At 38.8% G+C, this 27,592-nt stretch overlaps 1 protein-coding gene across 2 annotated transcripts in view; it reads left to right on the top strand.

The window, feature by feature from the left end:
• Window positions 1-27,592, top strand: part of CCNYL1 (cyclin Y like 1) — a 36,770-nt gene that overhangs the window by 5,964 nt on the left and 3,214 nt on the right. Inside the window, exons 2-9 of one of the 2 annotated variants that reach the window (XM_006733371.3) lie at window positions 5,167-5,241; window positions 6,878-6,912; window positions 12,079-12,179; window positions 15,279-15,314; window positions 17,784-17,835; window positions 19,080-19,199; window positions 23,404-23,570; window positions 27,080-27,242. In XM_006733371.3, coding sequence (XP_006733434.1) covers window positions 5,167-5,241; window positions 6,878-6,912; window positions 12,079-12,179; window positions 15,279-15,314; window positions 17,784-17,835; window positions 19,080-19,199; window positions 23,404-23,570; window positions 27,080-27,242 — 749 coding nt within the window. The remainder of the gene's footprint in view (window positions 1-5,166; window positions 5,242-6,877; window positions 6,913-12,078; window positions 12,180-15,278; window positions 15,315-17,783; window positions 17,836-19,079; window positions 19,200-23,403; window positions 23,571-27,079; window positions 27,243-27,592) is intronic. The other variant, XM_006733372.3, reaches the window with a different exon arrangement.

The raw sequence follows: 27,592 nt of genomic DNA, 5'->3' as shown, positions 1-27,592 counted from the left end.
TTCTTTGAAGTTCAAGAAACTGAGCAAAAATACTCGTTAGAAGTGTATAAAGGAAGAAAGGTGTACTTCACTCTATGAAATGTCACATCTCTGCTACAGTCCCTAAACATGGATTGAGAATTAAAACAAGGCAAGACTGAGAACCAAGGTAGACACAGGTACAGAGGTAGCTTGGAGGCCAGAGTTAAGAAGCAGAAGAATTAATTAGGAATTACCTGGAAGGGGTGGACTCAGGGATAAAATCATCAGTGTACATGGTAATTGTAAGACTTGAAATATTTGTGTTAATGGGCCATAAAATGAACACAGTGTACTGTATAGGGATGATAGCATAGTTCAGTAAATGCAGGAAGCCTTAAGTGAACGGGTGCCCAGCAGTTGGCCCAGAAACTGCTGACATCTTCTATTTAATTGGAATATATTGAAATCAATATATTGAAATCAATCTCTTTGTGAAATACGCTGCTCTGACAGTTTCTTGGTCACTACCTTCTCTCCCTAATATTTTGACATTTATTGACATTTATAGTTGCATAATTTTACATATTTAGCCTTTGATAATGCATTTCATTTTTTCTAAGTTGCCTGTATTTTCACATTTTTAACATCTGTACATCTTAAAACTGGGGGAATCTTAGATTAAGGGAAAAGCAGTATTGCATGTCAGTGGTTTTTATAGATTTCCTCTGTATTTACATTAAGATCCAAGTTTAATTTTTTTTTGAAGTCCTACTTTTCCTACATCAACCTGTCATGCTGTCAAATTAAGTTGCAATTTAAATTGATTTAAAAAAAAAAGTGATGGGTCTTAAAATACAATTTGAATCATAACTTCTAATCATGAACTCAGGAGTATTTCTCTTAGGTTGAAACATTCTTAGAGGTTTCTAAAGAAGTAATTTGGGGGGCGCCTGGGTGGCTCAGTCGTTAAGTGTCTGCCTTCGGCTCGGGTCATGATCCCAGGGTCCTGGGATCGAGCCCCGCATCGGGCTCACTGCTTGGCGGGAAGCCTGCTTCTCCCTCTCCTGCTCCCCCTGCTTGTGTTCCCTCTGTCACTGTCTCTCTCTCTGTGTCAAATAAATAAATAAAATCTTTAAAAGAAAAAAAAGCAATTTGGGGTAGGTTCACATACAAGATGTACAGTAATTTCATGCCATCTCTCTCAGTCACTGTGCATGCGTGCATATGTGCATGTTGGTGGGAAGTGGTGACACTTTGCTTAATAGTTGGCAGTCTTACCTTTGTGATAGTGCAAGCAGGGTAGTACAGTTGATCACAGTTGTCTTAGGTTCTTGAGAAAACAGGAATGGACAGTGCAGAAACACTGTGTGTGTCATCTGAGTTTAATATCTAATGGCTTAAGTATCCATTCTGTAAAATAGAAATGTGGTTTTCGTCATTAGCAAAAAGTGCAAGTTATATAGAAAATTGTCATAGAGTAGAGACAGAAGATTACTATTTTCTGAAAACCTCATGCAAATTGACAACATTTTAGGGTCCTCGTAGGTGTAATACATATAATACATACAAGTGATAGGCAACTCACCAAAGTGGAAATAACACTGGTAACTGTCGGGAAAATAGTCAAACTGTGTAATCAGAAATGCAAATTAGAGACTGTGAACTTCCTCATTTACATCAGTAGGAATTTTTTCTTTCAAGTATTGGAAGTTAGGGTGGGAGCGAAAACTGGTGCAGTTGATAGCATTATACACTAATATGCTCACACCTTTTTTAGAAAGCAGCTTAATTGGTATTATACATTGAGCCATGACAATGATCTAACCTTATGGTCTACTCATCCCATTTTGGAGATCTTTCCTAAAGAGATAAAAACAAAATTATTTTTAAAAAACTATGTATGGGAAGATTTTCCTCATAATATAAGAATAAAAGTTTGTAAGTGCCTAAACCCTAAGAGGGGATTGACTAAAGTATAGGAATAACACTTGGTAGGCCACTGTGTATCCATTAAATAGTAAATATATTTAGAATGGGGTGGAGATTGCTTCTCAGGAACAAAATAGGATGTAAATGATACACTGATTAGAGCTATTTTTTCTTTTTAAAGTGTAGGTAACAAAATAATGGTTGTGAGTTGAATACTTTTTTTTTTTTTTAAAGATTTTTATTTATTTGACAGAGAACACAGCGAGAGAGGAACACAAACAGGGGGAGGGGGGCGAGAAACAGGCTTCCCGCCGAGCAGGGAGCCCAATGAGGGGCCCGATCCCAGGACCCTGGGATCATGACCCGAGCCGAAGGCAGACGCTTAACGACTGAGCCACCCAGGCGCCCCTTGATGAATAATTTTTAAACAAAGTAGTATTTTGGCTCTTGCAAATTTTTGTTCATGATCAGATATTTCTTAAAGGAATGAGCAAATGACTTTTATCTGTTTGCACCTTTAATGTGATCATCTGTACTGCTGATTAACCAGGTCTCTTTCAGTTGCAAATTAAAATCTAAATTTTTTTTTTTTAAATATTGACTTTGTAACCAGAGTTCATGGAGTAAATTGGGTACTACTTGACCTAGGAATTAAATGGCCTGTCTCAGTTCTGCTCTCCTCTGTTGATATACCCTAGAAAGGCTCCCCTCTCCCCCAACCCCCCTCCCCCAAGATGGCAAAGGAAGCCTGGGGCAGCTCCAGACTAGCCAAGAATCTATGGCTCTGCCTTTCTTGCTTTCTTTTTTTTTTTTTTTTTTAAGATTTTATTTATTTATTTAGAGAAAGCACGTGAGGGGGGGGAGGGCCAGAGGGGGAGAGAATCTCAAGCAGACACCATGCTGAGTGGGGAGCCTGACACAGGGCTCAGTCTCATGACCCTGAGATCATGACCTGAGCTGAAATCAAGAGTCAGATGCTTAACCAACTGAGCCACCCAGGAGCCCCAGCTCTGCCTTTCTCAGTGGTTTTTTGGAAGTCCCAGGGCAGCAGTGGCTGCCCCAGCCTAGATGGGGTAGGGGGAGTGCCACTTTCCTTCTTGTCACTTGGGCTAATTTTGCTTTTTTTTTTGCATGTTGCTATTTCTTTTATCCAGGGCCTTCTGATTTTTGTATTTAGATCCATAGTAGCATATCTTGGTTTGGGGAAGAGAGAGAGAGAGGGGGAGAGAGAGAGAGAAAGAGAGAGTGAGTGTGTGTGTGTGTGGCCTGCTCCCCCTTGATTCTGGTACTTCCTTTTCGTGGATTTCCCATTGAAAAGTGTTAATTAAACTTTCGTGCCATAGGCACTGATACATAATGTGTTTACTTCTGGAAACATTTCTGCCTAGTTTTTAGATTCACATGTAGTGTATTTGCTTTCTTTTTGGTAAGAAGTTGGTCATGAACTCTTCTGGAAGCCTTAGGTTAGAGGCAGCTGTGAAAGTCTTTGTCACTTTGAGCACAGCTGACTTCATTTATTTTCCAAATAGCTAACATTGTCTCATTTTTCAAATATGTGAAAAGTTGAATTTTTATGGTTCTTCTACATAAAAATGTTGAATAGAATAGTTTCTCCAAAAGCAGTCTAACAAACTTCAAATTCAGTGAAGGAATTTCCACGAAGACCAAAGCTGTGTTTAGCCATGTAAATTTTTAGGGCTGGCAGTGCCATTGAAATGGGTGGTTCAGATTCCTGTTAAACCAGGAAGTCCCAAATGATGTTTGTGAAAGAGTCTAACTGTATTGCTTGGAGGAAAAAGGGATTCTAGGTAGATAAATTGTGAAATGCTGAATTAGACAATATTCACTATAAGACTGATTAGTTTTTAATGGACATTTTGATTCTCTAAGAGCCAGGGATATTATTTGCTATTAGACTGCCAACATCCCCTTTAAAAACAGAACAATTCTTATGTGGTTTGGGAAATACTAGACTTAACCATTACTCTGTCAGGATCTTGGTCCAGTTTCTTGCAAGATTATCTAAGTACTTTGGGATGGACATTGCTGAGGAGTGTCATACGGTGGGGTTTTTTTTTTTTTCTTTTTAAGAGAATTTTGAGTTGTTCTTACAAAGGTGGTTGCAATATGAAAGTCATTTGTTTACTTCTATTAAAGTATCAGGCTGTCTTGTCAAACACAATGAAGTGGCCCAAAAATATATTTCAGAGCTCACAGAGCTTAAAAAGAATAAAGATCATATGCAACCAGACAAAAACCTATTTCTGCATTTCCTATTTCTTGCTCAGACTGCTTTGCTTACCAGACTGTCACTAAACATCTTGAGGAAATGCAGGGATCATTTTGTTTGGAATCTTAGACACACCAGAAGTTTGGCTTTTTTTTTTAATGACAACTTTATTATCCCCTGTGGTGGCAAACCTTGTTCTATGAAAATTCAAGTACCTGTTTTGTATTCTTGTGTAAATAGAGAATTTCCCCACCTTGGTGCAAAGTGGACTACAGGCAGACATACCTTTACATAGTTATGGACAAAATTTTTTACAAGTAGCTCCATGATCTCCAGAAAGTACTCTTATTGAAGCCCCAAATTAATCATGCAGCATGGATGGAAGAAGCAAGAGTTTAGCTTTGGAAATTGAGAGCAAAAGTTAAAAATTACTTGCTATCATAGAAGTGTACCTGTAGATTAGAACATTGAACTTTTATACAGTTTTTAAAAATCTGCCATGATGGATAGTCCCCCACATAAACCACAGGTAACTAGATGAGTTCATTTGTTGAATGGAGTTAGAATTAGCTATTTGATTATCTAAAGAATATTTGCTTGCCAAAAGCAACTTGTTTGGTTTTGGCATATTTGATATATTGAGCTGGTATCTGACAGTAATAGCCACAGCATAACTTGCTTTTTGAGACTGCTTTTGGAATATGGTAGTAATATCAGCTTAAAGGATGGTGACAGGATTTTTAATAGTTAAGTAGGAGGGGGAAGGCACAAATATAATTCCATCTAAAAGTTGCATAGATTATTTAGGTGCAGGTTAAAAAAAAGTTTAAGACACAGCCTGGTTTTATTCCACATATGTGGATTCTACAATTTTGCAGTTTCCCAGTATAATTTTTATATTGTTGCCTTTACTAAAATTGGCTTTTTATCATTACTAAAAACTCTTCCCAAGACTGCTAAGTGATTAAAATTGATGTGTAGTTATTTTTAAAGTCATGTATTTTTCTACTCAAATTATCACACCTTTTTCTCTTCTTCCTATACAGAGTTAGCTTTGGAATCAAACCCTTCTGACCATCCAAGGGCAAGCACAATTTTCCTGAGCAAATCTCAAACGGATGGTAAGACAGTATTTTTTTCCCCTGAGAAGATTGAAAACTGTTTTTTGTTTTGTGTTTTATAGAAAGCCCCTAAAAGAACTCATACATTAGTTTAAATGTTTCACTTTTTCATGTATTCATTTCTTATTTTAATATGTGATGATATACTTTCCTTTAATTGTTACTGATTTAGTTAGCAGAACACGGGAGACTCTGTTTACACGTTTTGCCACCTCTTTATCAACACGGTCACTTGTGACCACATGATTTAGATGTGGTCTAATTCTCCATACTCACCTTGTCCTTTTCCCCTGGCTCCAAAGAACACAGGCTTTAAAGATGAGTGATAGGATTTAGGCCACAGTTAGGTTTTCATTTAACAAATAAAATTAAAAAAATCAGTCGTTAATTTATGGGGATTGAATCTGTGATTCTGGCCCCATTTTACACTATGCTCAACCAAACAAACCTATCTCACATCTGCATTTATTCTGCTCTATTCTAATGTAGTGATGTGCCAGGATACGTGGGAACAAACATGCCCTGTGGGATTTCCTAGAAGGTTAGCTTCAGCAACAGGGACCAGTATAAATTGCCCGTGTCCTTGATTTATAATGAGAATCAGAACTGTGGAGTTTTTAGCACTCCTGCTTGCCTGTTTATTTTCCTTAATGTTATGTTAAATCCTTTTTTATTTGAACTAAAAAGTCATACATGACCAGGTTTTTCAGTTGATTATGACAGCAGGAGTATAAAAATGGGGGTTTTTAACCTGCATTTTCACAGTGTATGTACATAGCCTGACTTGAGCAGATCACTTCTGGTTAGGATTACTATATTTCTCTGTTTCTTCCAGAAACATAGCCTGCCCACATGTAGAAACAGTGTGGAGACAGTAAAAGCAAAGCTATCTCATGTCTCTTTCTCCTCAGTCATAAAGAATGTGTACCTATGATGTCACCCCACATTAAAGGAGGCAGTGTGGGAAACAAAGTGGGGTCCAAGACCCTCATTGGAGCTTTTATTCTTCTTCTGGTCTTTGTTAGAGCAAAGTGATTTTGTGTGCTCTAGATATATTCAGTTAGGTTAGCACACTCATTAAAATATAAATTTAAGATAGATATTTTCCAGTTGTGTAATGACCCATTTTATTTTTTTAGCAAGGTCTTTTAGTGGATCACCAATAAGTGCTTCAGGATGCTTCCAGGATACTGATGTATCTAGAAATTAGTGCCTGGTCAGAAACTGATTCTTAGAGCTGTCAGATCCTGGTAATTGAAGTAAGTTGTATGTAAACATAGAATTAGAAAATACTGTGTAGTGGTTCAGATATTCAACAGGTAAACATTTTTATTAGTTAAATTTTTCACCTGGCCTAGTTTGCTTTGTCCTTTTCTTTTGTACATGGGGAGCCTTTCGTTTGTACCTAACAAAGAAAATCTGTTAGGTCAAAAAGTAAAACTAAGTTTTTAGATTTTACTTTATAGGATTTATCTTGCTAGGGGATTTAAATTATAAATTTTATTGGAAATTATATTTTAAAAATGGAATTTCATCTCATTTTGTTCGTTGGTAATCCGTCAGATAAGTAGCAACTACTTTTACTTTTCTATGGCATTTGTATCAGAATTGATCAGTTAATTTTTTTTATTCTTAGTGCGAGAAAAGAGGAAGAGCAACCATTTAAACCATGTAAGTAAACAGTTGAAAAGTTAAGTAAGAAATTAATAGTTTGAATTAAAAGTATGTCTGCCATTATTCCTAAAAAATATAATGGATCCAATACTGTTAGCACTGTTAGGACCTCTTTTGTAGATTTTCTAAATCTCTTCTATTTTCCTCATTATCAAATGTATTCAGGAAAGTCTCTGGCTCAGTATTGCCCATTTTTTAAGGGTTCTGACATGTAGCTTAAATTTAAATAACGTGGTTGTGGTATAAAGTTCTGTCTTCAATTTTTTTGCCTTAATTTTTTAATCTTATTTTTTAACCAAAGTAACCAAACATAATAACTAAGTTAATTTTTAGCACTATTGACTTCCTGTTGTGCCAGGTGAAAGCTTAGCTTCATCACTCCACCGTGGCCTTATTCCCTCAACCTGTATCATGGTTTTTGTTAAGTCAGAATCAATGTGTATGTTGTTATGACTATGCAAATATTGTTCCCTGCTGAGCCATATAGTTCTCTGCCTGTGCCTTCTCCTGTATACGCTTCATTCTTTTTCTTAAATATTTCTGAAACCCGAACACTTCTGCGCTTCTCCAGGATAATCCAGTCCCCATTTTCCTAGCCAACGTGATCTCACACAGCCAAATGCTGTAAGTAGCTCCCTGGCGGGTCTTTCTGCTTTCACATTCTTCCTTTTTTTTGTGGAATTAATTTCCTGACGATATTCACTTGCCTATTTTCTAACAGCTAATTCTGCCCCCCCAAATGTTGTAACATTTGTCACATGTCCATCAAAAATATTTTTCGTTTACTAAAACACATCTGTTCCATTTTTTTCTTGGATTGTCTTTCTATTCCGGTAGAGTAGACTGGTTTTCTCTAGGCTGGCTATGTGTCTGTTTTCCTGGGATATCTCCTTGAAGTCATCTGGGATCTCACATAACTGCTGTCTTGTTGGATCCCCTATATCCTAGATTCTTGGTTTCCCTTTGTCTTGTTATATGCCCTTGTTTTACTGGAGCACATTTTTCTGGGAATGGGCAGAAGTTTTTAGAGATCTAGCTTCTCTGAAACTCCTGCTGTTTGATAAAGTATAGAATTCTAGGTTGAAACTAATTTTTGCAGTTCTGCAGACATTTCTCTATTGTCTTCTCATTTACAATGTTGCTCATAAATCTGTTGACATTATATGATACATTGTACATTTCCAATTTTAGTCATTGTTCCCCCATCCCTTCTTTCTCTGAAACCTTCTAGTACCTTCTCTGTCCCTGAGATTCTGAAATTTCATAATATGGTTTGATATGGACCTTTTCATTTTATTGGGGCCAGTAAGTCTGCAGACCATCTCTTCTTCTAGTGAATGTCTTTTTTTTTTTCCCCTAGTCTGGTATTTCTGTCATTCAGATGTTGGACCTCTTGGACCATTGTTCCTGCACAGATCTCTAATTTTTCCCCCTTCTTTTTTCCATTCTGTCTTTTTGTCCTACTTCCTGGGGACTTCCTTTACTTTATGCTCTAACCCTTCTTCTTCTATTGAATACTGAGTTTTGTCTATCTTATTTTTAATTTATACAGTTCTCTTATAGTCTATCATTATTTATAGCATCTAGTTCTTTCACCAGTGCAATTTCTTATCTTTCTGAGGGTTTTTAAGAATTTTTTAAATTTTCATTTGCTTCTTAATTTTGTCATTCCCACCAATTCCTTTTTTCCGTTTTGATCTCTCTTACTTGTCGGAGGCTTCTCTCAAATGTGTAGTGGTCCCTGCCTGTATCTGTGATCTCACTGGAAGTGTACCACAAGGGAGCAAGACTTGTTCACTAATGGGCCTCACTCTGGGTGTTTGGGGGCTGAGCCTCTGAATTCTGAGCCTGCCTTGGGTTCTGTAAGACAAACTGGCTTTCTTGTTCCTGTCCCAGTCTCTGTGCTTTCTCTCTTCTGCCATGTCAGTTGCCACTCCTTGTCTAGTCTTTTCACCTTTCAAACATTAAAAAGCACCTGCTATTTATCCTGTGTTGTATATAACCTCTAAAAGGAGGGGGAGAGGAAATAGATTTGTGATCAGTCCACCATGTTTTTAACTCTAACTTAGAATGTGTTTTGAAAGTATAAATTTAAGTTTAAAGTTTTAATTCAATATAATTAATGATATTAATTCAGACCGTATTTCCGGTTATACCTATAATTAGCGTATTACGCTTTTCTCCTAAGGCCTTGATTAAGAATTCAAACCATGCACCCTGTCATATTGTCCCATTAATGTGCAACATAGATGAAGCAGTTTTCATTAATGCATAGTGTTGGAAATTTTTAAGTTGTCTTATGAAAAAGACAAAACTTGTCCTGTGAAAATGGGAGACACAAAAGTGAACTTCAGCAGTAGGCACAATGGGCAGGTCAGTGGCTGGGGGCAAGATTTCAACAGGTACTTGACCTTTGATGGTAAGGCTTGGATTGTGATTTCCTAGACTTCTAAGTATGATTATTTTCTAGTCTTTGCCATTGAACCGTAAGTCGGTGAAATAACCTTCGTTGTAAAGATCGTAAAAGTCCATCTATTCTGTTAGTGCTCAATGAGTGAAGATGAACACTGCCTTCCCTGTCTATTCTAGTAACCAACTGAAATAATATCTGTGAACACTAAACTGCCAATACTGTTTTTTGCTATTTGATTTTTTTTTTTTGTATTTGCATTTTATGACCCTATTTTTGTCAGTGTTGTTTATTGAGGCTGTAAGCCAGTGATGGTAAGCCTTTAACTGTAAAAAATAATTGCCTTAAAATTGTGGTTAATTTTAAGCTAATAAATAATTATAGCTAATATATCCAGGCTTTGTTCAGAGGCTTAATTCTGCAACCCTCTAGCTGAATACTAGGTATTACTGAATACTGAAAAGTAGGCCTGGCCTGATGGGGAAGTGTTCAGTGTTTCTTTGGTTGGATCTAGCCAGTAGACTAAGTTGCTAATTCACTAGCCCCCCATATGGCTGTAAGACCACATCTAATTAAAATTTTTAAATGTTTCACTAATATTTTCAAAGACAAGCCAGTATATATTCGTAATAGAAAAAAAATTTAATGGAGGAAAGTGGGAGCAAATATAACCCAAAGCTCTACCAACTTGTCTATATTTTGGTGCATTTTCTTTCTATTCTTTTTATGGCTCCCCAGTAGAGGTTTTTTGGTCAGAATTGACTTTTATTATGATATAATATACACCATAGTATACCCTATTAGTAGTGGCCTTAAAAGAGAACTTTCTTCCATTTAGAGTAAAAGTATTTAAATAAATTCATTTTCATTTTTTATGCTGTATTTATTGAGATTCTTAAAATAAATTACATATTCACTGAATAGCTTTAAAGAACATAACAGTTTTAGGTATAATTGAACATTTCTGGCTTGAAGGAGAATTTAGTGATACTTTTCAAAAATAGAATGTCTGGAACTTTTTGTTAATAAGAGGTAAATGGCTTTGCAGGAAAACATCTGAAACAAGCAAAATGGTGTTTTATATACTGTGTGGATATTTCTGATTATTGGCTACTGGCAGTTTTTAAATGTTCTGTATTTTAAAAAAGTTATCAACTAGATTTTTTTTCCCCTACCCCATCTGTCGTGTATTTGAGGGGGATGCTGACAGGAGAGTATGACAGCATGGCGAATGCTATTTTATATTAATAGGAGGAAGGAAGGCTTATCTGAATTAGTAAAAAAAAAAAAAAAACAACAACAAAAACACAACAAAACCAAGCATTAAAATTATTGGTATTCTGTGGTATTGAATGCTGCCATTACTTTTAACTACTTAAAGTGACTGGGATTTGTTTATTGGTCTTACTTTAAGGAAGAGAATTGTCCTAACATAGCTTAGGCTATTTCAGTATTTGACTGTTGCTATATACTTGGGCTCAAGGCTCTTCACAGATAAATGGATACTTCTAAAGTGTTTTAAAGATGGTTTATTCTATGGAGGGTCTCCAGAAGTTCATTGTCACCTCTCTGACACTATGCTAATAAATTCTCACTAATTTGTAGTAAGATTTACCTTCAGTTGTAACTGATTTTAAATAATTTGTCAAGCACTTATTGAACTCCTAATTTGTCCCAGGTTCTGTGTTCAGTAGCTGGAGGTAGGAGGAGTAAGAGTCCTCCCTTCCCTGGAGAAGCTTACGTTCTTAGGAGGGAGACATCCTGCAAGCAATTGGAGCTTACGTTCTTAGGAGGGAGACATCCTGCAAGCAATTGGTAGCATGTATCAAGTGGCAGATTAGATGTGTGAGCATTCAGAAAAGGGAGAAGTTTTGTGGTGTGACTGCTGGCAAAGGTGTCCTGGAGGTAGATGGGGTCAAGCTTTCTGGGACAAGGAGGAAGAAAAAGGCATTGTAGGCATAAAAAGCAGCACGAGTGAGGCAGGAAATTGTTGTGATGAATGTCAAGCAACTTACAGAATAGAATTAATAAAATTTTTAAGTGAATGGAAAGTACTCAGAGGTTCTCACTTGAGTAATGTAATGGCAGTCTTATTTAAACATGAAGTTAAAGTGAAGTTCTCATAATAAGCTGTTTTATGGATGTGAGAGAATCTTAAAGCAGTACTCTGTTGCCCTCCAGATAAGGAAACTGAGGCCTAGAGAGACCTCCCCCCCCCTCCCCACCCCAGCTTATTAGTGTTAGAGCAACCCTGGTACAAACAGCCTCTGACTCAAGAACATCTGCTTCATCACACTGTCTCCTGAACTGATACATTTATTATCAGCTTCCATTTCTGCAATAAAATGTTCTTGCATCAATATTATATAAGGCATTACATTTCATTGTAGTAAATGAACAGTAGAAATAGTCTCAGCTGCTTTTCATTTCTTAAGGAAAAAAAAAAACACTGAAATCTTATTCTAAGTTTCTTACATTATTATAAAGGCAATTTATAATAGGTGCTTGCCAGGTTTGATAATAGGTAATTTATCAAGGGCAGTAGTTTATAACCCATTCCTTAAATCTTGTGTGGGAAGTTAGAGCATCCACTGGGTTCCCACAGAGCTGCACATGATCGCACACTTCAAGCAGTTCATGAAGTATAAGAAAAATCTTAATGCTTTATCGTTTGACATTTTAACCGAGGAAAAAACACACTTTTATAGGTTTAACTTACTGTGACATTTTCTTCTATTTCCCTTCCCCTTCAGGTATCTCCAGGGCAGCTTACTAAAAAGTATAGCTCATGCTCAACAATATTTCTAGATGACAGCACAGTCAGCCAACCTAATCTTAGAACCACAATAAAATGGTGAGTACAACTAGGTTGCCAAGGGCTGAGTGACAGACCCCCTCATGCTAAAAGCATCCTAGCCATACTTGGTCATTTCAGTCATTTGATTGTCCTTTTCAGTGATCAGGTTAAGAAACTGGTGTCTATTTTATATTGCTTTCCAGGACCTCAGTCTGAATATTCAGTTTCCATTTTAATCTTAGAGTGCATGGTAGAAGGGAAAGCCAGTTAGCAAATAAAAAAATCCCAGGAAAAGTACACTTCTTACTTAATACATTTCCATTGTTAAGACATTGTTGAACATAATGAGAGGGAGAGGTGCTTTTTATTGGATGTTTCTAGAAAAAAAGTATTTCTTTATGAATTATGGGCCTAAAACAATGTGTACTACTTTGGAAGCTACTCTTGAAAGAAGGAATAGTTTGTCCCCTACTGGCAGCAAAGTGTATCTGCATTTAAATTTAATTTGATTTTTGTCAGATTTTCCCCATCACGCATTTTTTTTTTTTCCCTGCACTATTTCTGTATGAAAATTAACTTCTCCTTCCTATCTCCCAAAGAGGGGGAAAATACACCAAATCAATCTTAAGGAACAAATTCTCAAGCTTAATTTCTTTATGGATGAAATTTTGCTCAACTGAAAATTATAATTTAATAGATATACTTAATTTTAACTTTATATATGTGTATAAATATAGAAATATATCTCTAGGACACTATATCAATCCATTTATAAGAAAACCACAGCAGAGAACAATGAAAGAGATAGTTTTGGAAACATAACTGTGGTCAAGTTTATACTTCAGCAAACACGAACAGTGTTATGATGGAAACTGTTCCTTAATTTCTGGGAGCACCTTATAATCCACAATTAAAGTTGCACTTTCAGAACACCCTAAGATGAACCTTTCAAGCTTACTTAAGGGAGGGAAAAAAAAACCCCAAAACTGGATATGCAGAGCTTCCTGACTTCATCACGATTGGCCAAAGAACATTATTAACGTCTCTTTGGGACGTGAGTGTTGATTTTCCAGAACACAGTTTGGAACACTACTACAAAATATTAATATTCTTATCTTTAATTTTTAGTCTTAAAAAAATTGGCTTGTAAATTTAATCTTGTTTCTGATGTACCAGCTTTGTCAGCTCATTGAATTATCAGTAACTTCTACTTTAATTAAAAACAAGTTCACGGTCATAATAATATAACTTTCCTCTCTCTCTTATAACAGTAGTAGAGATCAAATTGTGTTTCAGCAAAAACTGAGCCCCAAAATTCTGAAGTCCTGAGCTTTGACACCTAACAAGTAATCGCTGAATGTTTTTATTCAGCCAAGACACTAAATCCATGTGTAAAAAAACCTCTATTTTGGTTAGAGTCCCCAGCTTTTGAGTTCAAAAGATTCTGATGTTTTAGTATTTAATTCAGAAGTGGTTTTAAAGATTAACCTTGCTCAGACAAAGTAGGTTTCATGCTTGTTTTTCCCAACTTAGTCTAATTTGTGGAAGTACAGTAAATTTAATTTGCTTTCATTAAGTTTTAAAAATAACAATTCAGTGCATTTATTATTGATGAAATAAAGGTTTACTGAGAAAATTAATAGGGCAAATTGGCTTTTAGGAATGATTTTGAAAAATGTTTACATTGGGGTAGTGCATTGTTCTCAGTGGTGGGAGCCTTATTAGAATCACTTGTGCAACTTTTTTCAAAAATCTGTGTTTCAAAATACATGCATTTCCCCCTTCCCCTTCCACAGTCTCACAAGCCTTTTGATAGCCTGAGGAAGGATACGAGGCATAATTGTATGGACAGAAGCATCCCGAATGAGTCATTCATTTCCAGATTTCGTTGCACATTGCAGTCACCTGGGGAACTTTAAAAGCACTTCTGATGCCCAAGTCATACCCAGTGGCAGTTAAATCAGACCATCTGGAGGTGGAAGCCAAGCAGTTTTTAAAGCTCCTCAGGCGATCCCAGTGTGCAGCCAAGCTTGGAGAACCACTGCCTGGTTAGAGTGTGGGAGAATGAGAACTGCTTCTGACCACCTGTGGGACCTTGGGCAAGTCAGTTTTAAGCCTTGGCTCCTTATGTGTAAGATGGGTTGTGTAATTAAATGCTCTCTAAGGTTTTGTGGTTCTTTTCAGCATAGAACTTTGAATTCTGTGATTTTAAAATCAAATTGAAGATGAAACTGTTTGAAGCACTATAGAAGTATCCATCTTTGATGCTAATAGCATTATAGGCCTTTTTACAAGTACTCATATTCTGTAGACCTAGCTCTAAAATTCAGATTTGCCTTCCCTCAGTAGTTTTGAGCTTCATTTTAGACATTTTGAGGGCAAAGGGAAGCATGTATCTTAACTAGGAGAACCCCTTTGTTGCCTAATACAAAACATCTGTGAATAACAGGACTATAGTAACGTAAAGAGCGTCTGAGGACTTACGTCTATCTGTTCATTAATACTTAACTAATTTGGAAATACCTGTCATTAAATATTATACTGTGTAGTATTATGTTGCATTGTTAGCACTGCTTATTTCAGGGTAGCTAGACCTATCATTGATTTTGTGGGTACTTATATTTGCTATTAAATTTTCTAATTGTGATCTTCAATTATTTGGTATGGAACACTTTACTTTTAGGGAAACAATGGAAAGTGGGTGGGTTTGGTGGATAGTAAACTAAATCAATTGAAATGCAGGGCTTAACCTTTTTTTTTTTTAGTAAACACAAAAATTACTGTATGGCTTAAATTTAAGCATGTGTACAAACAGATAAAACTTGTAGAGGAGGAGGAAAGATTCTGTGAGTAGTATGATGACAAAGGACAAATGACAGGGAAAATGTGTAATAATTTATATATTATAATTATGGACCAAAACAGGTCTTCTAACAGTTGATCCTTTTTTTTTTTTTGGTCCTCCTTTTTTTGCCAAAAGCCAAAGGACTAAAACAAGGGGGAAAGTGCCCATATGAACTGTTCTGTGAATTAGAGGCTTTCAGGGCCCCTGGGCCCCTGGAAGGATCCTGTCTCCCTCCCAACCCCTTTTAAAATAATGTCTTCATGCCTAACATGATAAAATCAATTGTTACAATTTTCTTTTTCCTTCCACAGTGTGACCTTAGCAATATATTACCACATAAAGAACAGGTGAGCTCTTTTAAAACCTGTCTTGTTATTCTAGCTAATTTGCAAGATATTAAGTTTAGTGTTAGGTAACAAGTATAGATATTATTAGAATATCTAATAGATAGTAGAGTGCTTTTATTACACTATTGAAGACTCAAAGAGTATTTGTTCATCTGGGTTATACTGATATTTACTGTATTAGAAATTAAATTTGAGGATTTAAAAATTAAATCCACTGTATGTCAAAACAGGGTTTTTATGGCACTATCGAAACTTTGAGCTAGATGAATCTTTGTTGTGGAGGGTTGTCCCATGCATGATAGGATATTTAGCAGTCCCCCTGGCCTCTGCTCACCAGATGCCGGTAGCGCATCTCCCTCCCTCCACACTGTGTCCCCGGACATGGCCAGGTGTCCCCTGGAGAACAAAATCACCGCTGATTGGGAACCCCAGTGTTAACATAAATCATTTTTTTTATTAAAAGTGACTTTTCCACAACAAAAAAGTTGAGTGAAGAGTATGTCATTGATCTACAGTTTTACAGATCTCTTTACTATCTGGCTTAATAGAAGACAGCTCATTCTCATATCCTGTCTACGGTGATTTGTTTTGAAGAAACAATATGAAGACCCAGCCTTGTTCAGATATATAGTTGGAAAAAGGTGTACTTTTAAAGGCTTCAGATATTGTGGATATTCTGTGATACTTTACTAAAAGTCCACAAGTGCTAGTTTCTTAGATTATAATGGAATTTATATAAATATATATATATTTATATAAATTCAATGGAATTTTAAATCGTATCAGTGAACTTGTACTGTGTTAATACCCATTGATCTATCTTGCACACTGAATGGATCTTTTACCTGTATGTGGTTTTAGAATATTAGGCATTAGTCAGTTGGAAAGTACTAGTTCACGTTTCTTTATACAGTGTCAAAAACTCACTTCCGTTAGTATCACCACCTGTCTTATCAGAAAAGCCTTTAAGTATTGAGAAGCTATCAAGCTTACAGTAGATGAAGCTCACAGTAAAAGGTACATGTTTTCCAAAATCCTGATTTTTTTTTCAGCTTGATAGTCTGAATTTTATCATTGGCAACAAATACTTTATTTTTCTTAAAGTTCCAGGCTCACTTTGTTCTTTTTTTTTTTTTTTTTTAAGATTTTATTTATTTATTAGAGAGAATGAGCAAGAGAGAGCATAGGAGCAGGGGCAGAGGGAGAAGGAGAAGCAGACTCCTCTGCTGAGCAGGGAGCCCGATGCGGGGCTCAATCCCAGGACCCTGGGCTCATGACCTGAGACGAAGGCAGATGCTTAATCGACTAAGCCACTCAGGCGCCCCACTTTGTTCATTTTTTTTTTAATTTTTAGATTTAATTTTAAGTAAACTCTGCACCCAACATGGGGCTTGAACTCACGACCCTGAGGTCAAGAGCCCCATGCTCTACCAGCTGAGTCAGCCAGGCACCCCTCACTTTGTTCATTTTTAAGAGAATGACTGTCAGTTGTACCTTAAAAAAAAGATGATGCTCTGTGAAAAAAGTGGCTTGTTCAGCTCACAACTAAGTCACAAGTGCCTTTCCTTAACTGTCTTTCAGCATGCAGAAGTGTTTCATAAATACTTTCTACTTATTCAGAATATTAGAAGGATCGAGGTTTAATAACACTGTTAAATCTTACTGCTTTATCAAGGATGTTCTTTAGTAGAGCAGAATTTTTTTCAACTGCAAGCGGCAGTGAAGACCGGAATGACTAGGTACGGCTGGGTACCACTGCCTTGATTCATGCGCAGAAACAAGCAGTTTTACTCCCTTTTATTTTTTATACAGTCACTGCAAATGTCAAAAGTGTATGAGCAAGTAATGTCTTTAGTATACCTATAAAAACAGTTTTGACTTCATGGGCCTCTGAAAAGGGGAGCCCTAGAGGCCTACAGACCACACACCTGGAGAACCACTGTCTAAATGGGCACAGCGTGTTAGTGTGGTAATCTTTTAAATGAAAAGACTGGTCTCTTAAAATTTAAGAAAAAAATTACATTTTTAACTCAAACTATTTAAGAGAGACTGGAAGAAATACATGATAATATATAGAGAACTATAGAGAGAAGAAAACAGGGAAAAACATGAATTTCATATTCACATTTATTAAATTCTAAAGACTTTTTGCCCACCACTACTACTTTATAAGATGTTCTTATGTATTCCAATGTGGGGTTAGAGGAGTGAAAATATATTTGGTTTACTAGCATTGCCTGCTAGGGAAAGTCAGGGTTCTGAAAGGCAGCTCTGGCTTGGCTGGTCGTGGTAGAAGAGATTTCACAGACGTCAGGAAACCCTCTGAAGGCCAGAATGCAAAAGAATTTGTAAACTGTTTGCTTTGTTGAAGGTTAAGCTTCTTCCACTCCTCTCTCTACTTCCAGCAGATACTTTACTAAGATATTAATTCCTGAATTAATTTTTAAAATGCACGTTCTTATTTTATAGAGATGCAAATAGATCCTTGGATATTTTTGATGAGAGATCACATCCACTCACAGTAAGTGTCAGTTTTATTAAAGTTGTATTTTTCTCTCATGCAGTTGGGTTTATTTCATGCTGATTTGATTTGAAATTAATTACCAGGAGAAAATTACTCCCTCCAGCTTGAAGTCAAAATCATCTTAAGTCTTCTTCCCTACTCCATGTTGTGTCTAATCATTTTACCAAAGGAATGATGTATAAGGGATGCTAGAGCAAGAACTGAGCTGCAGCTTTGTAGAATTAGTGAGCTAAAGTGAGTAAATGGACCCAGATAACAGAAAATGTATCTTTTTAAAAGATAATTTTCAGTAGCCACAAATATAAGTATTTGTAAATAAACCTAACAAGTATGTTATGATCTCTGTGAAGAAAATTAAAAAACAATTTAAATTTTAAATCCTTTAAAATAACAATTTTATCTTTTTGAGATTTTATTTATTTGTCAGAGAGAGAGAGCACAGGCAGGGGGAGCGGCAGGCAGGGGGAGAAGCAGGCTCCCCGCCGAGCAGGGAGCCCAATGCGGGACTCGATCCCAGGACCCTGGGATCATGACCTGAGCCGAAGGCAGACGCTTAACCATCTGAGCCACCAGGCATCCCTAAAATAACAATTTTAAAACTCACTTCCTCAGGTTCTCTACAGCCACGTGTGGCTAGTGACTCTTGCATAGGTCAGCACGGACTTAAGAGTCTTATGGTTACAGGGAACTGAAAATGTTTTTCTTAAGATTTATTTATTAGAGAGTGTGCACATGCGCACACGTGCAGACAGGCAAGCAGGGGAAAAGGGAGAGAGCGAGAATCTCAAGCAGACTCCCTGCCGAGCGTGGAGCCCCACGCAGGGCTTGATCTCACCACCCTGAGATCATGACCTGAGCTGAAACCAAGAGTTGGAAGGACGCTCAACTGACTGAGCCACCCAGGTGCCCCAAAATTGTTTTTTCAAAGTTGATTGCAGAGAAATACAACATGGTGATCAACCAGACTCTTGAGCCTAAAAATAGCTTACATTTAGATAGAAAGGAATATATATAAATTTTCTGAGGTCATGCCTGCATTTTTCTTTAATGAATGGTGGTGAGTATTGAATCAGTATGGTATTTTGAGATCCCATTGTTTATATTTAAAAAACTAAAAGACATGTTACCCAATCAAAATCATTTTGAGCACCTGGGCCCAAATGTAAAGACTGCTGTATTATGGGCACTTAAGTATTTTTCTTCGGTGGATACTTATACTGCATTTTTTTTTCTTCTTTCAGCGAGAAAAGGTTCCAGAGGAATACTTTAAGCATGATCCTGAACATAAATTTATTTACAGATTTGTTCGTACTCTTTTCAGTGCTGCACAGCTAACAGCTGAATGTGCAATAGTAACTTTGGTAAGATATTTCTTCTTTCTTACAGCCTCTTTTTTTCAATTTCAGTCTTATGCACAGGGTATGGTCCTGCCTTTCACATAAAATAGGTTCCTGAAATCATCAGAAGTTTATTAAGAGAAACCTATTGAAAGTACAATACACACATTCGAGCTTAATAATATAATCATTATTTTTCAAAACGTTGCTGTTGCTTTTCTCATCACAAAAGAATTGCTGTTAAAGGCAGCAGGAGAGATTTCTCCCTCCATGGTTTCTCCCTCCATACCGCAGCACACAGATGTACATGCAGAGCACACACATACACACTCAGAAGGTGTGCTGGGGGGAGCTGGCCTAGGACAGGGGCAGTAACAAAACCAGTCCTCAGGCAGAGACTCATTTGGTGTAGGTCCAAGCTGAGTCCCAGATTATTTCAATATTCCCCACACAGTTCTCATGTGTGTCTTGATTGAGAACTACTGCCCTAAATTCTCTGTTCCTTGGATGACGGGTGTGCATCCATCCCTGGTGTCCTCTTGTGCCTGCCTATGAAGTTGCCCAGGATTATAGTGCCAGAAGTACTTGTAAGGACCTTTGTGTTATCCATACAGAATTCCTGTGGTAAGATTTTATCATTTGAAAAATAAATTCTATTTAAGTGAGAGGCAGCTGGGGTTATTTTCACTGCTCTGTACAGCAAATGTGTACAGGAAAGTTAACTGCACGGGCTGGCGGGAAAAAATACTTAGGTCAGCGCCTGTACTCCTTTAGTATCCAGTTAGAATTTAGGAGGGAGGCTTGTGCTTTTTGAGTAGAGAGCCCTCAGTGGGCCCTCAGGCCATTTCTTCAAGCCACAGACCATTTGGAGTGCTTAGCCCAGGCTGCAGAGAGGCAGGAGTGGTCCTCCCACATGGGGAGCAAGGCGATGCTGGAAGGAGAGCATCTGGGTTGGAGAGGGGGAATTCTTTGTGGACAGGTTAAGTGTGACCTACCTGTGAGGCAGCAGAGTGACACTGTCTAGTCATCACATGAATATATGGAACTGAGCATGAATCCGAGCTAGACATAGGGAATTTGGTAAGAGTAGTAGCTGTTCAAATGCAGAGAAAAGTATAGAAAAGTATAGAATAAAAAGTGGATAGAAGCTAGATCTGTAAGGACTAACAGCATTTAAGGGACACGTCCTCAGAGGAGTGGCTAGAGTGGTAGGACCCAGGAGGGAATAATAAAAGCAATGCCAAGATGAGAGGCTCAAGGAGAGTGTGGTCAAAAGGCCGAATGCCAAGCAGTTGCCCACTGGCATACCCATCAAATACCAAGTCTGTGTCACTATTCTAAGTGTTGGGGACAGAGGAGAAAACAGGTGGAATAAAGTTCTTGCCTTTATATAGCTTATATTCTAGCAAGGAAGAAATGAGTTGTTTTTTTGTTTGTTTTGTCAAGAGTGTTACCTAAATATTTCAGGTAGTGGTAAATACCAGGGAGAGAAAGCAGTGTGAAGGGGTAAAGTGATCAGAGGGGCTCACCATTTTAGATAGCATGATCAGGACGAGCCTCTTTTTTTTTAAAGATTTTATTTATTTATTTGAGAGACAGACAGAATGAGAGAGAGCACATGAGAGGGGGGAGGGTCAGAGGGAGAAGCAGACTCCCTGCCGAGCAGGGAGCCCGACGCGGGACTCGATCCAGGGACTCCAGGATCATGACCTGAGCCGAAGGCAGTCGTTTAACCAACTGAGCCACCCAGGCGCCCCAGGACGAGCCTCTTTAAAGAGGTAACACCTGAACCATGGCCTACCTGAGGAAGATGATGAACTCTGGCATTACAGGCAGAGGGGACAAATGCAAGACTCTGAGACGGGAGCATGTTTTGTGTATTCAAGATACAGCGAAGTGGCCAGTGGTCAGAGGAAGAATGAGGGGAACAACACGCCAGATGAGATCACAGAAGGGCAAGGCCAGATCTTCCGGGGTCTTGTAGCTCGCAGGCCTGGGAAGAAGGGAAACTGTTACTTGTTTGATGGGAAACCTCTGGCAGATCTCGAACAGGGGTATGAAGAGCTGTTCATTGAAGAGGCTGTCCTGGCTGCTCTGGGGACAATAGACTGTAGTGGGAGTCAGAGTGGAGGCAGGGAGGTAAGGACGCGGTGACGGTGATACAGCTGAGAAGTGACAGAAATCAAATCACCAGTGGAGGTAGAGGTAACAAAAACGGCCAGCGGATTGGAACAGGATTAAGTCAAATGGAGGCCCCAGCAATGAGGCCAGTGGTAGTGCCCTTTAGGTTACTAGGGAAGGCTTGGGGAGTGCAGAGTTGCGCTGAAGGCACCAAAGACCTGGGCAGTGATAGCGGCAGGGGGCAGACTACCCAGGGTTAGGAAGCAAATGGGAGATAAGAAGTCAGCATGGGGCATTCTTCTGTGAGCAAAAGCGAGAGGAAGCTGGCTGGGGCTGGAACTGGGGGCGGGGGTCCGTAGGATGGGGGCAGTGGGCATTGTAAATCCATTCATATTGGGGAAAATCTCAGGGAGGGAAAAAAATTCTTCAAAAAGAGATAATTGTGTGAATAGTTCTGCACAAGTGGGATGGGATCACCAAAAGAAGAGTTACTTCAGTGAGAAGAAGAAAATCTCATTTCCGCAGACAGGAGAGCCAGCGGAGTCCGTGAGGCTGGGCAGCTTCCAGGTTTGCCAGTAAAGGGGACAGAGGAAGTTGAGAGACCGCCAGTATTGTACAAGTGCCTCTGATTGTTCCCATAAGGTAGAGAGTTGGATCATGTAGGTTCAACTTGTTCATTCTTAGAATACCTGAGAGGGCTGAGTTTGGGGGAATGGGAGCAGAATTTCACTAAGAACATAAAATGTTCAAGAACCATTTGTTTTTGAAAACACCGTTGAGTTTGGAAAATACTGGCAAATCTGAGCTGGCAACCGGACAACCTTCAGACAATAAACACACTCTAAAATTGGACTTCTCTTCTTGTCAAATGGCATATATACTCTTCTGTAGAGAACCCTTTGAAGTCACAACGAATCATCAAGCCCCACTGGCTTACCTCTGTAATCTTTACTCAGCTGGGAACCGCCCAGGGCCGGGTGGAGCGGACATTTGATACGTGTAAGAGAGATCCAGGAGTCTCTTACAGCGAGTGTAGAGGAGTCCCCCGGTGCAGAACCTGGAGGCTCTGTTAGCACTTTAAAACCAACAGAACTGACTAAGCTGCGGGTAACATAAGACAGAAACGAATTATCGTGAAATAATAATGGAGATGTGAAAGTGAGGGGATGGGAGAAGGATTGTCCTTTGTATGCATGTATGTTCCTTTATTTTTTTTTTAATTTAATTTAATTATATTATGTTAGTCACCATACATTACCTCATTAGTTTTTGATGTAGTGATCCATGATTCGTTGTTTTCCTATAACACCCAGTGCTCCATGCAGTACGTGCCCTCCTTAAAAAGTCAAGCAGAGAAAGTCAATTATCATATGGTTTCACTTACCTGTGGAACATAAGGAATAGCATGGAGGACATTAGGAGAAGGAAGGGAAAAATGAAGTGGGGGAAATCAGAGGGGGAGACGAAGCATGTATGTTCCTTTAAAAGACACTCTCTATTAGGGGCCTACTTGAGGGTTGTGAAGGCCGGCCTCCAGCATACCTGTTTGTACTTGCTGTCCTGCCATGCCACCCAGCAGCCACTGGGGGGCTCTCTTGACCACCAGTTTCTATCTTCAGGCTTGTGCCACAAAACGCTTACTGTGAAAAGGGGAAGGCAAAAATGTGCTCGATATTAACCAGGGTTTTACATGTTCAAGTATTGTGTAAAATGACCGTGTAACGACCAGCCAGGTGTGGTATCTTGCACGGGGTAGGCACTCGGGTTTATTAAACAACTCGAATCTGCAATCAGTTGTATTGAATCACTTCCCTTTATGAATGGGAAGGGTAATAACCCAATGCCTGTCTTCAAGATGCCCTTTGCTGAGATGTTCATTCATTCCTGTGACCAAGGCTGGAAATTCACATGGGCAGAGTAGGCAACAGAATTATCTGACCTACAACTGTGACCTGGCCTCTGGCTTTGGGTGCCGGGGCCAAGTCTTTGTAGACCTTTGTAAGAATAAAAGGCATGTCAAAAACAGATGAAATCTGTCATTCCTAACAGTTCTTATCACAGCACTTAAACTGAACTAAAATCAAAGACCAGTGCTCTACTTTTGCAGGTTTACTTAGAAAGGCTTTTAACTTACGCTGAGATCGACATTTGTCCCACTAACTGGAAAAGAATTGTTTTGGGAGCCATTCTTCTTGCCTCCAAGGTTTGGGACGATCAGGCTGTATGGAATGTGGACTACTGCCAGATCCTCAAGGACATTACAGTTGAGGACATGTGAGTTTGTAAGGTTTGGTGAACTTTCTAACCATTTTCCAGTGTCTCCTTTGCTCTAGTAAAGTGTACATTTCAAGAAATATTTTTAAAGGTTACATTGTGCAAAGAACTGAAATAGGCATAAAATTACAGACTTCCTATCTGGCTATGGTATAACAATTCCTATTTCCCGTCATTAATTGGTAGGTCTTGACGTGTTGTTGTTTCAGTAATCTGCTTGGTAAATTGAAGTGTGTATTTCTGCTGGTTTTTGGCATGCATTTTACAGGCTTACGCCCAACACAGTATTATAAATAATCTTCATGGCTTTCTTAAAGCTGTTTATGAGTTCCAGTCCATTTTAAAGAGGCCTATGTCTGACTTTTAAAATAAATGTTTGGCCACTGTTAAGGTCTTAGGGCCTCTAGACCATTGAGAGGTTAATACCTTCAACGTGAGTCAGCTTTTGCTGGTCATTCTCTCCTTTTTTTTTTTTTTTTAAAGATTTTATTTATTTATTTGTCAGAGAGACAGAACACAAGCAGGGGGAGAGGCAGGCAGAGGGAGAAGCAGGCTCCCCACTGAGCAGGGAGCCCGATGCGGGGCTCGATCCCAGGACCCTGGGATCATGACCTGAGCCAAAGGCAGCCGCTTAACCAACTGAGCCACCCAGGCGTCCCTCATTCTCTCCTTTTTATATGAAGTTCTGTTGTTACAGAAACCATGGTACAAAAGTAGCCACATGTATGAAGGTTTCAGGTCCCAGTTCTCCTGCCTCCTCCCATGCTAGCAGTATTGCACCTGTTTAAAAGTAGGTCTGAATTGTTAGGAAGCTCCTGTTTCTCAGGCAGTCCTGAAAAGCAGCCCTGGGACATCAGCCAGTGCCCATGGCATTCGAGAGTCTCCGGGGCCACTCGGCAATCACAGCAGCGCTTTGTGGGGCCTTCTGTCAACCATGAGGGGGGTGCTCACAAGTGGCATGCTGACGCAGGATTGAAACACCAGACTTAACGAGGGCTTTCGATCTGGCCAACCTGGCTTCCGTGAAGGACCCTGAGGGTGGTAGGCAGGATGAGCCAGCGAGGTATTTCCAGTAGATTCTCGAAGTGCCCACGTGAGAGTGAAGATGTCTTTGTGGGTGGCATTTGGGAAAATGTGGAAGAACACGTCTTGATTATACGGAACAGCGTAGGAAGATTAAGATCATGGCAGGCAGTGGCAAGTTTGTTTTTGTTACCTTTGCCCGTTACTCTAGATAAGATTGTCATTCAGAATTACCAAAGTGCATATTTACAACTGAAGTGAGGACACTTATGACTAGGAGAAGAGACCAGTGATGGTGGCTGTCCAAATGGCTTTTGATAATAGTGGAAACTGAGTGGGCATGGAGATGTTGCTTGCAGCCATGGTAGCAAATGGGGTAATGGCAAATAATGGATTTGAAATGAAACAAAAGTACTTTGGAAGTTGCAGAAACTAAAGGGACTTTGATCACCACTGTCATCAGTATGCAAACTCTGGTCCCTTGAAGGAAGAAAAATTTGTAATCTTGAACACTAGCCCTACCATGGTGGCAGCTGAAATTTTCTCAAAACCTTCAACGAACCTGGCTAGGACTCTGATTCTAGGGAAGACCTCAGAACATGCTGGGAGGTGTGTGAGCTCTTAAGAGTGAGTTTCCAGGAGCAGTGATGGCAGCGTCTAGCTACGGGAAGACCAGTTCCAAACAATACTTTTTGTTATAAACAGAGAAGCACCAGGAGCTATGTTGATAATAAATAGGCTGCTTTTGTGTATGATCTTTGGAAATTGGAAAGCATTACAACAAAGTGTTTAATACACATTTGTTTTGTCGCCCTGCTGTTGACTTCGATTTCTAATAGTCTCATTTTGAGTCTTAAATGGAAAAATTGGTGTCTGTCAGCTTTTTCTTCAAACTTTCCAACATCTATGCTTTAGAATATATTCCCCTTCAAAAGAATAAGTTAAACTGAGCAGCTGCTATTCAGAAGATTTGCTGTGCCTGTAAATGGTGTGCTATTCAGCCGTTTGGCTATTTAAAAAACAAAAAACCCAGAAGATGCATATTCTATAGGCATAATGCTTTTCTCCAGTGATTAAACCTTTATTAAATAGACATGTTAATCCTATGAAGTACTGTATTTCCACACAATTAAAATGTGTTAGCGGATAAAATATAAAAGGGACAGTGAAGTGCATTTATTCCTGTAGTAAATTAAGTCCTGATTAGCTGATTATCAAAACATTATCTGATTTACATTTCTATAGACTTAGAGCCATATGAACAGGAAATTAAATTTGGAAGTAGGTTCAGTTGGGTTTAAAATTCAACAAATGAGAACCTCATCTCTGCTCACATTCTGAATGCTCTCCGGACCATACGGGAGAACATCAACATTTGTTGATCTGTCCAACGCATAAAATACTAAAACTTTAAAACCGAGAAACCAAATATGTTATAAAGTAAGCTGCTCATGTTTGTTCGGGTATTTATCATTTTTATGTAATTCTCTAAAGGATGACTGGGAAAGTGGTCAATTTTATATTTATTAAACATTGCGCAAGTGAGCCTGTATGGTCATGTGAAGCAAAGGACTGCTCCCAACGTTTTCCTTTCCTATTTTATTGAACTCGCCCCCTGCGGGCGTGCTCGTTCTGCTCTGGCAAGGGGGTGGTGCCACATCTTGGGGCTGCATCCCCAACATGAGAGAAAGGCTGTTTGAGTCCAGTGCTCTACAGAGGTCATATCATGGTGAGTTTAGTCGAGCCAAGACATCTCTTTGATCATTCTGCCCTCCAAAGTTTAAAAGAGTGCATCCTGTCCCGTCAGAGTGACAGTTTCTTGCCGTAGTAAAATGAAGGTGAACAGAGACTTGCATTTACGGATGCCCCTTGACATAGCCCAGTGCACTGGGCAGGGGGAGGGGATTCCCTTTTCCATCCAATGTAGCTTATTTATTTATTTATTTGAGATGAACCCTTGTTGCTTCAAGAGTTTTTCCCCCTCAGAGATAATAGCAGTGGCTCTCGATGGATCCATTTGTTGCCGTGGTGATGTGCCCACTCCTTTTGTTGGCGCGTCTCTACTTCAATAAGCCCCTTCCTGTTATCGGCCCGGTGAAAATGTCTGCAAGTTCTTCAGAGCTAATAAACAGCATACATCATTCCTTTCATCTGATCACTATAGTGGGGCCTTGTGAGTGAGCGTGGAGCATGAATCGTACAGCTGCACTAATGGACCTCTGAAGAATGAGCCCCTGAGTCAGCAGCAGGAGTGCATAAGAGGGCCATAACCTCTTCCCCCTTGTCCCGAACTCAAAGTGCTGGGATGCAGAAAGGACCACAAATAGCTGTACCTTGTTTGAACGTTAGTGTACTAATCCACTGGGTAGCCTCTATTTGTTCCAAAACAGAATTTAGAGCCCTCTCAGTAGCTCAGAATGATACTTTTGAAGATCGCCCAGTTAACTAAAACTGTCTTGTGTTGGTTTTGTTGTCTCCTCCCCCAGGAATGAGATGGAAAGGCATTTTTTGGAGCTACTTCAGTTTAATATTAATGTTCCCGCCAGTGTTTATGCCAAATACTACTTTGACCTTCGCTCCTTAGCAGATGACAACAACTTGAATTTTCTATTTGCTCCTCTTAGCAAAGAAAGAGCACAAAACCTAGAGGTAAGGCTGTGAAATCATTAGTCGGGGTTTTCTGTCAGACACCAAAACCAGCATCTGTGGCTAAATCTCATTAAGCAGTGATTAGCAAAATGGAAAGCTTTTAAATTAACACATCGAAGAGCTTATTAACCCTTTGGTGGCATATTTCCTGTGTCTTTTATGATTTATATAAGGATCTCACATTATTTTAAAAAAGTATATAGATATTTCTTCTGTGACCATAATTCAGAATATTTTAAGTCAAATTTAATCTGTTCTTAATGGTTTTCCATTTGAACCTCTACCCTTCCATATAATCATACATGAATAATTTCTTACAATTGTATCCTTAATCATATCTACGTACTCAC

The sequence above is a fragment of the Leptonychotes weddellii genome, chromosome 3 (genome assembly GCF_054177405.1).
Source record: "Leptonychotes weddellii isolate Sample4059 chromosome 3, ASM5417740v2, whole genome shotgun sequence".
Lineage (NCBI taxonomy): Eukaryota > Metazoa > Chordata > Mammalia > Carnivora > Phocidae > Leptonychotes > Leptonychotes weddellii.
The sequence above is the reverse complement of the archived record's forward strand: the minus strand, read 5'-3'. Positions and strand labels throughout refer to the sequence as shown.